The 15141-nt window shown below is 40.8% G+C and overlaps 1 protein-coding gene across 1 annotated transcript; it reads left to right on the forward strand.

Moving 5' to 3' along the window:
* Window positions 1–384: 384 nt before the first annotated feature.
* On the forward strand, window positions 385–14244 carry fitm2 (fat storage inducing transmembrane protein 2). Its single transcript, XM_073061742.1, has 2 exons — window positions 385–561; window positions 11127–14244. Exons 1-2 carry the CDS (start codon window positions 389–391, stop codon window positions 11725–11727), a joined length of 774 nt encoding a protein of 257 aa, XP_072917843.1. The 5' UTR covers window positions 385–388; the 3' UTR covers window positions 11728–14244.
* The last annotated feature ends 897 nt before the right edge of the window (window positions 14245–15141 follow it).

Raw genomic sequence — 15141 nt, forward strand, 5'->3', positions numbered from 1 at the left:
GAAGGTTATTTCTTCATATAGAGTCGATGTTGTTCCCCTTGTTATTCATTATTTATACAAGTGATTTGGATGCCAAACACAAGGCTGTAGATGTCACAAAATTGAGAGTTGATGCGAATGGTACAGAAGATCATTATAGATGACAGGTGGACTTTCATCATTTCTGAAAATGGGCCGAGGAGTGATGGTGACCCTAAGTAAGGGTCTCGGCCCGAAATATCAATGTTTATTCCCCTCCACAGATACAGCCTGACTTGCTGTGTAAACCCAGCACTATCCAGCAGTGTTACCGCAACGCATTTCCCTTTAAGAGGGCGGATCCTGTAGCTTCGCCTCCGGAGAACAGGCCAATGGAGTTGGAAGGCGTGGCCGGAAGGGGTGGGAGTTGATGAAGATGTCGCTGGACGGCTGTGTCCGATTCCTGCTCCGTTTTCACCAGTCATGGCTGCGCCGGTATCTGGCTGTTCTGCTCGCTGCCATCACTTTGGGGGGCTCGGCACTCAAAGCCACGCAGGTCCTGCCTGAGTCTTACTTTTCCAATCGACGCAACGCGCTCAACATGTGAGTATTGAAGGACCCGGGGGGGGGGGGATCCAGTGCGGCAAACTGGGAGAGGGATCCGGCGTGCTGTCACCCGGGGAGTATGGGGGGGGGACTCGGCATCCCGGGGTTGGGGGGAATCCTGGTCCTGCAACCCAGGGCATCCAGCGTTCCCCGCCTCACCTAAAAAGTGCTAGGAGTGCATTCCATATATGGAGATGGAGCAGACCGCATTGCTAACGTTAAAGACTGGCAGAACAAGCTTGAATCATGTCCTAGATTCGAATAACTCAATCTGCTTTTAGATTGTGTTCCGTTTCATTTTAATGTTGCTCTAAACGTTTCCACCTGCTCCAAATTTAGTTGTTGGAAAAGGGTGCATTATCTACCCACTGTGATTTGAAAGCCGTCTAATGAATACTGACTGGAGCACACAGGCCGTTTCAATGACTGGTTGGCACCTGCTGAAAGGTCAATCTCTGTAAGCTTGGAAAGAACACCATGCATCATCCCTCTTGGAATGAAAAGACTGCTAAGGAAGGCTTGACTGCTTGCACAAGCATTATGTTTACTTTGCTCTGAAATATTGTGTGAAGGATTGTGATTTTCTTCATATTTCTTCTGAAAGTTCATTGTAATAAAATCCTGATTACTGCAATTACTTACGGCCATTGTGAGGCTGTACCGGAAGCATTGTGTACAGTTTGGTCTTTACCTAAAAGAAAAGATATACTTGTCATAGATCACATGTAGTGAAGTCTTCTTACTTGGCTGGTTCCAGGTCTTCTGAATAAGGAGACTTTGAGTTGACTAGGACTGTATTTCCAGAGTTTAGTTGAATGGGGAGAGGTTTCCTTGAAATTTATACATTATTTGAGTTTGGTGAATGCAGGGAGGATATTTTTTATCTGGCTGATAACCTAGCCATGGAAATATTCTCCTGGCATTCACTAAATTGACCATGATTGGTGGTCATGATCTCAGTGTACGTAAAGGGTAGGACGTTTTGACTGAAATGGATGGCAATGTCTTCCCTTGGATGGTGCTGAAATTTTGCAATTGCCAAGAGGGTCATAAAGTAAAAGTAAAGTAAATTTGTTGTCAAAGTACATATGTCACCATATACAACCCTGAGATTCATTTTCTTGTGGGCATATTGAATAATTCCATAGAACAATAACTGTAACACAATCCTTGAAAGTCTACACCAACCTGGGTGTTCAACCTTTGTGCAAAAGCCAACAAACCATAAATACAACAAAAAAGTGGGGGGGGGGAAGAAGAGAAATATTAATAATAATTAAATAATCAATATCTATCAAGAAGATGAGCTGAAAAGTCTTTAAAAGTGAGTCCATTGGTTATGGGAACATTTCAGTGATAGGACAAATGAAGTTAACCCCTTTGGTTCAAGAGCTGGTGGTTGAGGGGTAATAACTGTTCCTGAACCTGGTGGTGTGGGTCCTGAGGCTCTGTAACAAATTCCAGATGGCAGCAGTGAGAAGAGAGCATGGCCTGGTTGGTGGGGTCCCTAATGATGGATGCTGCTTTTCTGTAACAGCGTTTCACGTAGATGTGCTCAGTAGTGGGGAGGGCTTTGCCGGTGATGGACTGGGCTTTTTGTAGGATTTTCTGTTCAAGGGTGTTGTTGTTTTCATACCAGGTAGTAATACAGTCAGTCAGTGTGCTCTCCACCACATATCTGTAGATCTTTATGAAAGTTTTAGATGTCATGCTGAATCTTTGTAAACTCCTAGAGGTGCTGTGGTGGTTTCTTCTTAATTACACGGGTATGTGCTGGGTCCAGAACAGATTCTTGAAATAACAACACTGAGGAATTTAAAGGCTGACTCTCCACCTCTAATTCTCCGATGAGGACTGGCTCATGGACCTCTGGTTTCCTTCTCCAGAAGTGCCTGAGCGACTGGCGTCCTGTTGCACTTGCCTCAATAATAAGCAAATGATTTGAGAAGCTGGTCAAGGAATTCATCTGCAGCTCGCTACAGTTCAGCATTCAACACCATAGTTCCATCCAGGTTCAACAAGAAGCTCAGAGACCTCGGCCTTGACCCTGTCAAGCAGGGTTGGCAGCTGGACCCTGGACATCCTGTCAGATCGTCAGCAGGTTGTATGAGTGGGCTCCCTCACCTCCAACCCTCTGACTCTCAATACAGGAGCCCCTCAGGGCTGTGTACTGAGTCCCCTCCTTTTCTCCCTGTATACCCGTGACTGTATCACCACCCAGAGCTCCCATCTGCTAATTAAATTTGCCGATGACTCTAAAATGTTCGGCCTTATCTCAAGCAATAACAAGGTGGCCTACAGGGGAGAAGTCATCTCTCTGATACAATGGTATCAAGAAAACAATCTCTCCCACAAGGTCGCAAAAACAAAGGAGCTGGTTGTGGATTACAATAGACAATAGTTGCAGAAGTAGACCATTCGGCCATTCGAGCCTGCACCGCCATTCTGAGATCATGGCTGATCATCTACTATCAATACCTGGTTCCTGCCTTGTCCCCATATCCCTTGATTCCGCTATCCATAAGATACCTATCTAGCTCCTTCTTGAAAGCATCCAGAGAATTGGCCTCCACTGCCTTCTGAGGCAGTGCATTCCACACCCCCACAACTCTCTGGGAGAAGAAGTTTTTCCTTAACTCTGTCCTAAATGACCTACCCCTTATTCTTAAACCATGCCCTCTGGTACTGGACTCTCCCAGCATCTGGAACATATTTCCTGCCTCTATCTTGTCCAATCCCTTAATAATCTTATATGTTGCAATCAGATCCCCTCTCAATCTCTTTAATTCCAGCGTGTAGAAGCCCAGTCTCTCTAACCTCTCTGCGTAAGACAGTCCGAACATCCCAGGAATTAACCTTGTGAATCTACGCTGCACTTCCTCTACAGCCAGGATGTCCTTCCTTAACCCTGGAGACCAAAACTGTACACAATACTCCAGGTGTGGTCTCACCAGGGCTCTGTACAAATGCAAGAGGATTTCCTTGCTCTTGTACTCAATTCCCTTTGTAATAAAGGCCAACATTCTATTAGCCTTCTTCACTGCCTGCTGCACTTGCTCATTCACCTTCAGTGACTGATGAACAAGGACTCCTAGATCTCTTTGTATTTCTCCCTTACCTAACTCTACACCGTTCAGATAGTAATCTGCCTTCCTGTTCTTACTCCCAAAGTGGATAACCTCACACTTATTCACATTAAACGTCATCTGCCAAGTATCTGCCCACTCACCCAGCCTATCCAAGTCACCCTGAATTTTCCTAACATCCTCATCACATGTCACACTGCCACCCAGCTTAGTATCATCAGCAAACTTGCTGATGTTATTCTCAATGCCTTCATCTAAATTACAGAGGGATTACAGGAGGAATGGAGAAGGGCTAACCCCTATTTCCTTCAATGTCTCTGGGGTTGACAGGGTAAACAGATTTAAGTTCTTCGGCATCCACATCACCGAGGACCTCGTGGCCTGTACACACCAGCTGTGTGCTGAAAAATGCACAATAGGGCCTCTCAAGACGGTTGAGGAAGTTTGGTATGGGACACCAAATCCTGAGAACTTTCTCCAGGGGCACAATTGAGAGCATCCTGACTGGCTGCACCACTGCCTGGTTTGGGAACGGAACCTCCCTTAATCACAGGACTCTGCGGAGAGTGGTGTGGACAGTGCAGTGCATCTGTAGTTGTGAACTTCCCATGATTCAGGACATTTACAAGGACAGATGTGTTAAAAGAGCCCATAGGATCATTGTGGACTACTACCATCTGGGAAGCAGTACTGCAGCTAAAAGCCAGGACCCACAGGCTCCGGGACAGCTTCTTCCACCAGGCCATCAGACTGATGACTCATGCTGATTTGAGTGTACTCTATATTGCATTGACTGGTCAATTTACTGGTGTCCCCTGTTTTTTGAACTTTCGCTTTACAACAGCTCGCTGTTGTGAAAGACTTACATTAGTACCTGTTTTTGCTAACCAAAGAGAATTTTCAGTTTTCCGAACAAAGCCGCCCGCTTTATACGTGTGTGTTTACCCCAAGAAAAACTACTATGACCGTGAAGCCTTGTACGGGCAGTTGTTTGCGTATGCATGTACGTGCACATGTGTGTGCGTGCCGATTTTTTTTCTCCAAATTGATTTTGGCTCGCTGTCTTCCCGATTTTGATAAGTGAAACTACACCATACCTACAATATTTCTACTTTATACAGGGTGTATATTTATCATATCATTCCTGCTTTTACTATATGTTAGTGTTATTTTAGGTTTTATGTGTTATTTGGTTTGATTCGGTAGGTTTTTTTTGGGGTCTGGGAACGCTCAAAAATTTTCCCCATATAAATTAATGGTAATTGCTTCTTCACTTTACGACATTTCGGTTTACAAACGGTTTCATAGGAATGCTCTACCTTCGGATTGCGGGGGAAACCTATATTATAAATTGCTATAATTGCAGATGGCACATTTAGATGGAGATGTAGCATAAAGATTTTTACTCCTCATGTATGTGATGGATGTAAGAAATAAAGTCAATTCAATTCAAGTCAATAATCAGCTCCTTGGTCTTGCTGACTTTGAGTAAGAGGTTGTTATTATGGCATCACTCGGCCAGATTTTCAATCTCCCTGATCATGCTGATTCATCACCACCCTTGATTCGGCCAACAATAGTGGTTGTTTGCACCAGTAAACTTGAATATGGCATTGGAGCTGTGCTTAGCCGCACAGTCATAAGTGTAAAGCAAGAGGAGCAGAGTGCTAAGCACACAGGCTTGCTGTGCATCTCTGATGATGGAGATCGTAGAGGAGATGATGTTACCAATCTGAATTGACTGGGGTCTGCAAATGAGGAAATCAAGAGCCTGGTTGCACAAGGAGGTACTGAGACCGAGCTCTTTGAGCTAATTGATTAGATTTGAGGGAATGATGGTACCGAATGCTGAGCTGTGGTCAATAAAGAGCATTTAGATGCTTTCATCTTTGCTGTCCGTATGTTTCGGCATTGAGTGGAGAGCCAGTGAGATGGAATCTGCTGTGGACGTGTTGCTCAGGAAGGCAAACTGGAGCAGATCTAGGTCGCTTCTCAAGCAGGAGTTAAAAAGTTTCATCATCAGCTTCTCAAAGCACTTCATCACAGTGGTTGTAAGTGCTACTGGATGATAGTCATTGAGGCAGGTGACCATGATCTTAGGCACTGGCTTTAAGCAGCCTTCAGTTATACCAGTCCATCTGTGTTGGATGCTTTTCACAGGTTCACCCTCCTAAAGGCTGCTTGCACGTTAGCCTCACACTGAAGTCACAGGATCAATGAGGGCTGTGGGAGTCCGTGATAGTATCTTCATGTTTTGATGGTCAAAATGAGCATAAAAGGCATTGAAGTCATCTGGTAGCCTTGCTGTCATCAATCTCTCTTGTTCTAACTTTATGAAAAGTGATAGTATTTAAGCTCTGCCACAAATGTGGAGCATCCTTTGTTGATTCAAGTTTAGTCCGGAATTGCCACTCTGTCCATGAGGTAGCTTTCTTGAGATTGTGCCTGGTCCTCTCGTAACTTTCTTGGTCACCAGACATGAATGCATCTGATCTGGCTCTCAGCAGATTGCAGATATCATGGTTCATCCAGGGCTTCTAACTGCGGAAGATCTAAATGGTTTTGTGGGGACACATTCATCTACAACTGTTGTAATAAAGTCTGTGACAACTATGGTGTATTCATTCAGATCCATAGTCATTCAGGAGGCTCCTTCATGGATTAGTGTCTGAATATTAAGAGAATTGAGGAAAATGGGTGGGAAAGTTACTTAGAAAATTGGTTATGATCCTGATGAAAGGTGGAGCAGGCTGGAAGGTGCTTTTAAAACTTGTAAGAGAATATTCATTCAATACAAAGTGCAGGGGGGCATATGAATTTAATTTCTCGGACACAACTTTTTGTTTTCTGTTGGAGCCTAGAAAGACTTTTCCACTATAACTGCTGGGCTTAAACAAGCTCAAATAAATGTTTTTTATTTAAGGGTTCATCACTTAATATTAATGAATGTGTATAGTTACATAGTTGTATTTGTATGAACAAAAACATCCACTCAGAAGGCATGCACAACCTCTTGCTTCAGTGTTGCATACCTCATTGATAATTCATCCTTTCTCTGGCACTCCTGCAGCCAAGAAACTATAAACACCATCTTATCCTTGCATGGCTCAGTATAGAATCTGTCAGTGAGGCTGCTCACAGGGCTGGTGATGGATTGATCTTTTGATCAATAATTTACAGGCATCACCCCTCCATTTCTGAAACTTCATGCTCTCCTTGCCCCTTTGTAACAAATTTCTTGTTTGCGTACCAGATTATCCCCTTCATCCCTTGACACTCTCAGCCCCTGAACTCCCAGTCACCCCATCATTGCTACTGGGGTCTTTGACCACTTTTAATTTGTGGAGTTCTCTCTTTTGCCACTTCAAGACTTTTTTCCTAAATTGCTTTTTCACAAATGTCATAGCTCTTGGGTTGAGGTGCATCTATTCCTTGCAGGTTTTCATATATCAGAATTAAGGGAAACTGTGTGTCACTTCAGATATTAATTCACAATTATTGAAAAACACTGTGTACAAAATCAGAATCTGGTTCATTATCAAAGTTCAAAGTAAAATTCATTATCAGAGTATATTCATGCCACCATGTACAACCCTAAGTTTCTTCTTTCTGTGGGCATACTCAGCAAAATCTGTAGAACAGTAATTGTAAACAGGATCAAACTGTGCAAATGCAAAGACTAACTAAATAATAAATAACATGATCCCAGATCCCACTCAACCCCATACTCCTGCCTTCTTGCCATATCCTTTGATGCCCTGACCGATCAGTAAACTATCAACTTCCGACCTAAATTGCCTTCACCGCAGTCTATGGCAGAGCGTTCCACGGATTCACTACTTGCTGGCTAAAAAAATTCCTCCTTGGCTTCATTCTAAAAGGTCGCCCTCTAGTTCTGGATACCCCCACCGTAGGAAACATTCTCTCCACAGCCACCATGCCTAGTTCTTTCAACATTTGGTAGGTTTCAATGAACGCTTCTAAATTCCAGAGTACAGGCCCAAAGCTGCCAAAAGTTCCTCATATGTTAACACAAAGTACACTGCAGATGCTGTGGTCAAATCAACACGGACAACAAGCTGGAGGAACTCAACAGGTCGGGCAGCATCCGTGGAATTGAACAGTCAACGTTTCGGGCCGAGACCCTTCGTCAGGACAGCTCCTCATATGTTAACCCCTTCTTTCCAGAAATCATCCTCGTGAACCTCCTCTGGATTCTGTCCAATGTCAACACATCCTTTCTGAGATATGATGCCCTAAACTGTTGACAATACTCCAAGGGCAGCCTGACTAGTGTCTTATAAAGCCTCAGCATTATCTCCTTGCTTTTGTATTCTACTCACCTTGAAATAAATGCCAGCATTGCATTTGCCGCCTTTACCATGGACTCAACCTGTAAATTAACCTTTCGGGAGCCTTGTACAAGGACTCTGCACCTCTGATGTTTGAACCTTCTCCTCATTTAGATAATGGTCCGCAGTATTGTTCCTTTTACCAAAATGCATTATCATACATTTCCCAACACTGTCTGCTACATTTTTGCCCATTCTTCCAATTAGTCTAAGTCCTGCTGCAATCGCATTGCTTCCTCAGTCTTCGTATCATCCGCAAACTATGCCACAAAGCCGTCAATTCCATTATCCAAACCATTGACAAACGATGTGAAAAGTAGTAGTTCCAATATTTACCCCCAAGGAACAGCACTAGTCACTGGTAGCCAACCAAAAAAAGGTCCCTGTTATCCCCACTCACTGTCTCCTGCCTATCAGCCGTTCCTCCATCCATGCCAGTATCTTTCCTGTAATGCCATAGGATTTCATCTTGTTAAGCAGTCTCTTGTGTGGCACCTTATCAAAAGCCTTCTGAAAATCCAAATAAATGACATCCACTGCCTCTCCTTTGTCAATCCTACTTGTTACTTCCTCGAAGAACCCTAACAGATTTGTCAGGCAAGATTTCCCTTGACAGAAATCATGCTGATTTTTGACTCATTAGTCTCCAAGTACCCTGAAACTTAACCCTTAGTAATAGACTCCCAAAACTTTTCCAACCACTGAGGTTAGGCTAACTGGCCAATAACTTCCTTTCTTATGCCTTCCTCCCTTCTTAACGAGTGGAGAGATATTTGCAATCCTCCAGTCCTCCAGGACCATGCCAGAATCAAGTGATTCTTGAAAGATCATGACCAATGCATCCATTATCTCTTCAGCAACCTCTTTTAGGACTCTGCGATGTAGTCCATCTGGTCCAGGTCACTTATCCACTGAATGGCCTTTGAGTTTGTCTAGCACTTTTTCCTTTGTGATAGCAATGGCACTCACTCCCACTCCCTGACACTCTCAGACCTCTGGCACACTGCCAGTGTCTTTCACAGTGAAGACTGATGCAAGGTACCCATTAAGTTCATCTGCCATTTCTTTGTCCCCTATTACTAGATAGATAGATAGATAGATACTTTATTCATCCCCATGGGGAAATTCAGCATTTTTCCAATGTCCCATACACTTATTGTATCAAAAACTAATTACATACAATACTTAACTCAGTATAAATATGATACCTCCACAGCATCATTTTCCAGTGGTCTAATTTCAAATCTCACCTCCCATTTACTCTTTATATAAGTGAAAAAAACTAATAGCATCCTGCTTTATATCATTGCCTAGTTTGCCCTCATATTTCATCATTTCCCTTCTTATAGCTTTTTCAGTTGCCTTTTCCCAGTGGCCACACATTTTAATTCCATGTCCCATACCCATTCTGATATGTCTATCCATGGCCTCCTGTACTGTCAAGATGAAGCCACACTCAGGTTGGAGGAACAACACCTTATATACCATCTGGGTAGCCTCCAACCTGATGGCATGAACATTGACTTCTCTAACTTCCGTTAATACACCTCCTCCCCTTCTTACCCCATCCCTGACAATATTTAGTTGTTTTTTTCTCTCTCTCTGCCCATCACTCTGCCGGTTCTCCATCTCCCTCTGTTGCTCCCCCCCCCCCCCCCTTCACCCCTTTCTTTCTTCCTAGGCCTCCGGTCCCATGATCCTTTCCCTTCTCCAGCTCTGTATCACTTTCGCCAATCACCTTTCCAGCTCTTAGCTTCATCCCACCCCCTCTGGTCTTCTCTTATCATTTTGCATTTCCCCCTCCCCCCACTACTTTCAAATCTCTTACTATCTTTCCTTTGAGTTAGTCCTGACGAAGGGTCTCGGCCCAAAACGTCGACAGCGCTTCTCCCTATAGATGCTACCTGGCCTGCTGTGTTCCACCAGCATTTTGTGTGTGTTGTTTGAATTTCCAGCGTCTGCAGATTTCCTCGTGTTTGCTCAGTTGCCTTTTGTTGGATTTTAAAAGCTTCCCGATCATCCAACATCCCATTCACTTTTGCTACCTTACATGCCTTTCTTTGGCTCTTATGCAGTCCCTTGTCAGCCACAGTGGCCTACCCCGCCATTTGAGAACAACTACTGTGGGACATATCTATCCCTGCACCTTGTGAACTATTCTCAAAAACTTCAGCCATCTCTACTCTGCCATCATACCCATCAGTATTCTCCTCCAATCCACCAGGGCAAGCTCCTCCCTCTCGTGCCACTATAATTCCCTTTATTCCTTTGCATTAAGTCATGTGACTTATGCTTCTCCCTCTCAAATTGCAGTATGAATTCAATCATATTATGATCACTGCCTCCTAAGGGTTCCTTTACGTTAAGCTCCCTAATAAGATCTGGGTTAATACACAGCACCTTGAAAGATGGCCTTTCCCCTAGTAGGCTCAAGCACAAGCTGCTCTTAAAAAGCCATCTTGTAGGCATTCAACAAATTCTCTCTCTTGCGATCTGACACCAACCTGATTTTCCCAATCCCGTTGCATATTGAAGTCCCCCATTACAATTGTGACATTACCCTTATTGCATGCCTTTTCCAGCTCCCTATGCAATCTTAACACCACATCTTGGCTACTATTTGGAGGCCTGTATATGATTCCCATAATGGGTTTTTCACCCTTGCAGTTTCTTAACTCCACTCACAAAGTTTCAATGTTCTCTGACCCAATATCACCTTTTTCGCAAAGATGTAATTCTATCTCTTATCAATACAGCCATACCACCACCACCTGTGCCTTCCTGCCTGTCTTTTGGATACAAAGTATATAATTTGATGTTAAGCTCCCAACTTTGGCCTTCTTTCAGCCATGACTCAGTGATGCAGCAGAGGTTAGGGGAAATTGACGTTATTTTGTAGAAAGCTTAAATTATAATGGTTTTCTTAAAATCAATAACATTTTCAGTTGTATTTGCAAATGTTAGGAACCTAAGCCGTTAATTTTACATAGGATATACAGCATAAAAATAGGTCAAAGTGGCTAGGCAGTCCTTTGTAGCCTTGCTACACATGCCTCCAGTTGAAACCAAATTATTGTTCTTAAAGAATATCAACATTAATACTGCTTTCTGTTTGTTTTTGTAGGTACTTTGTCAAACTGTCATGGGGTTGGACTGTGTGCCTGCTTCTTCCTTTTATTTTCATCTCAAACTACTTTGTCCAAAGAGATGTTCTGTTTGCATTACGGCGCATAACTTCATGTGTGGTAGGCACTGTTGTTTGGTTTATCAGCACAAGGACCTTTCACGTTGTTGAAAATTTCACAGGAAAATGCTTTGAATCCCGAAATATGACTGTTCTACAGGAGTTTGAAAATAGGCGTGCTTGCAGAAAACAAGGGCATTTATGGATTGGCTTTGACATCTCTGGGCACTCCTTCTTGTTGTCATACTGTGTACTGATAATGATAGAAGAAACAGCAATCATGAATGAACTTCACAAAGTGGAACAGAAGCCGGGAAAGGCTACTTCCACCATCATTAAGTCACTCTTTATTGCTTTAAATGCATTGTGTCTGTTGTGGATTTGGATGTTCTTCTGTACGGCAATATATTTTCATGATCTACCTCAAAAGATTATTGGAACCACTTTTGGACTTTCTGCCTGGTATTTAACATACAAGCTTTGGTATAAGAAATCGTTTTCTCCTGGAATGCCTCCAGAAATTGGGAACAAAAATGAGTAATTAGAATTAAATTTGTATTAGGATTATAATTGGTACTTTAATATGCTAATAATAAAATATATTCAAACAGTCAGTGTTCTCCATACGTGTACTTTAAGTTGTTAATGAATAGTATGAGACCAGACACCGGGACAAATATGAAATGCCAGTAGAAAAAGTGTAACTAAAATTGCCTTCCATGTAAGAAAACTAATAATTAATAAACTAAATATGAGTTTAAAAATTGTATGTGGGGCAGATTGAATTTCATAAGTGTTTGAAAATAGAGTCTGACGTTAAAAACTAAAATCTATCAGCATGAATTTGATTGCTGGGCCAGGTATTTTAAAGGAAAATATTTTGATGTTTTATCTGCAGTTCTGAATATATCTGCATATGTTAATCCAGTTGTATGATTAGAGGAATTCTGCTTCCTCTTGCACGAGATGCTGGTTTGTAGTGCGCTTCTTGGTTAGATTGTTAGGGTAACATGCACGAAATTATATCTTTCTGATTTGAACAGAGTTCATTCTGCTAAGCTTTCAATAAAATTGCTTTTCTTGATTTAAAATCATCTGTCATTTTATAAATATTCATCTTAAGTAAATATTAACCTTAAATATTTATTTTTAAAAATGGTCCAATAAGTTGATTTAAAAAAAATTCAGGGACATGTGTATTAAATCATTAAAATGTGTATTTTTTCAGTACTTCATATGTATTAAATGCAGAATTCTGTATAAAATGTAACAATCTACACCAAATTATGTGATGGAAAAATTGCAAGTGCATTCTTTATTTGGTTACTGCATGGCCTCTTGAAATTTAAAGGTTAACTTCCAAAAATTGAATTAAGGATGCTGCTTTACTGAAGCTAAAATAATGTTTAACATCTTACTCATAACACTAAATGGTGCAGGAGGGGGGCCATTTGGCCCATCAACATTGCCAGGCCCCAGAGGAGGAATTTTATTAGTCTCGTATACCTATAATTTGTTATTTTTCTCACGTACTAAGAGCTTGTTAACAATTAATTAACTGCCAGCACATGTGGAAGGAAACCAATGTAGTCACAGCGAGAAGATGCAAACTCTCTACAGGTAGTATTGGAGGTGAGGATTGAACTTGGATTCCTGGAATTGTCAGCTATCAGGATTAACTGGTACAACACCATTTCAACATTGTTGTAAACCACTTGGTACAATACTGTTAAGGAAATTGTACCTTCTGAAGAAGATGTCATTTATTTTTGGACAACTCCCATAGCAAATTTGCATTCCAATGTCTGATGGTGCTCAAAAGTTATCGTTATACTTAAGGTTAATAGTTATAAATGTTAAATCTATGTAAAAATACTGGCCTAGAATTTCCTTGGAGCAGTGAGCTAGGTGCTAAACCTATCCTTGAGAAAATTCTCTGCCAAGAATTTCCTTTTTGAAGCTGTATTTGATCTGATTAGTGCAGCTGTGGAAACTACAATGCCTTCCAGTAAGTAATCTCACAACTTCAGGATGAACTGTCAGTTAAATCTGTTACGGAAATATTCAAACACTATTTAAAAATTAAGCATTATACTATTTTTTAAAGAGTTTGGAAATATGGATTTTAAACACTCAAGTTTGTTAAACACGCAACTCAAAGCAAAATCTGTCCCTTCCACACAGTTGGTATCTGATCATTGGCTGATAGGTTGCTCCGGGCTTGAGTTCAGTGGTCGTACATTTCACCGTAAATACTGGGAAACTGCTCAAGAGTTGGTGCCTGATGACTGAACTACACGAGGAGTTATTGTTAGAATGCAATTGGATGATGATAGTCACCTGCATTTGTGTACCCGTACCTGTGAGTCCTGAACTTCATGACAGTCAACTAGGGAAATTGCTGTAGTTTCTTGTAAAGTTGCTGTGCTTTCAAAGGAAAGTGTAGGTGTAGGTGTGGTCCTTTTTTAATGATATGCTGAAAGCATATTCAGGAAGGTACATCTATACAATATACGGTGCATATAATAGTTTATATAAAAGATTGTATGTTTTCAGTTGTATTGGAATTATGTTTTAAGATGAAAATGCAATATTACCATTTTCTCGCTTTTAACTGTTTTTCTATTAGTTATACAAATAGCTTGGTTTTGTACTAATGTTTATTTAATTTGTTTTTCTGTCATTGCTTTGAATGAAATGTAAGTTATTTTATTGAGATGTACACTGATCCTGTTGTTAAAAGTTGGAAAGATGGTGCTGTTTCAGCCATATATTAAACTCAAGCATATAAAGTGAAATGAAGTGAGTATAATTGTATGAGAATTTCACATAGCTTTTTACTATGTGAATAATATTTAAAATCTTAATTTTTTTTGCAAGTGAAACTGACTGAAATGTAACATTTATGTCATGTCCTGTTTAGACTACTTGTTATATCCAGAGAAAGTCTTTGACCCATCAGTTTGCAATAGAAAACACATGATAAGCAACATATAATTGTAATAGCTTTGTATGTTCAGCTTACAATTTCTAAATATAATTAAATTTTTAAATTATATTGAGTTCTGTGTTGCCTTTTTCAGTTCTATTGAGAAGAGTTCAAATGCCATTTGGAATCTCTTTCAACTATACACAAGAATTCCAAAGTCTTGTCTTGTACATACCTGACTACTTCCATCCATCACACTTTTAAACTACATATTTGGCCAAGCTTTTAGTCATTCATTCTAATATCTCTTCTTTTCTCTCTGTTAATATTTTGACTTCATTGCTGTAAGCATGCCTTTTGATATTTTTGTATGTTAACAATTTTATCTAAAGACATTGTTGGGCAGCTGAAATTAAGTTTTAAATCATGTAAACAGTTTTCAAATGAGGCTCCTATTAAAAAGAAAACTATGCTGCATAAGCTTTTATAGGTGTGATAAATGAAAAAAAAAATAGAGTAAGTAGTCCAAAAGCAAAATTCTACAAATGTTGCAAATCTGAGATACTCAGCAGATCAAGTAGCATTTATGGAGATAGAAAACACAGTTACTGACTTTCATAAGTTCTGTTTTTATTTCAGAATTAATGGTGCGGAGGTACATTTCAAAATGGGCAATGTCTTAAAACTGAGGACTTCGCAAAATGCAATTTTAAGACACTGCACATGTCATCTTAACTTGCAGCTGTTCAAGGTTCAAAGTAAGTATTATTAAAGTATGTAAATGTCATCATATGCTACCTTGAGATTCATTTTCTTACATCCATTCACAGGAAAATAAAGGAATACAATAGAAGTTGAAAAACTATGCATAAACAAAGACTAATAAGCAATATACAAAGGAGGATGTATCATGCAAACAATAATAAAGTAACTAAACAGTACTGAGAACAAGTTGTGGAGTCTTTGAAAATGACCATACAGTGTGGAATCAGTTAGTGTTGAGGTGAGTTAAGTTATCCATGCTGG

This window comes from Hemitrygon akajei, chromosome 11, assembly GCF_048418815.1.
Source record: "Hemitrygon akajei chromosome 11, sHemAka1.3, whole genome shotgun sequence".
Taxonomy (NCBI): Eukaryota; Metazoa; Chordata; class Chondrichthyes; order Myliobatiformes; family Dasyatidae; genus Hemitrygon; species Hemitrygon akajei.

Excerpts from the sequence above, each read along its gene's own strand:
- fitm2 (XM_073061742.1), top strand. The coding sequence starts at position 389 with ATGAAGATGTCGCTGGACGGCTGTGTCCGATTCCTGCTCCGTTTTCAC. Across the intron at positions 562-11,126 it reads CGACGCAACGCGCTCAACAT|GTACTTTGTCAAACTGTCAT; the intron begins GTGAGTATTGAA and ends TTGTTTTTGTAG.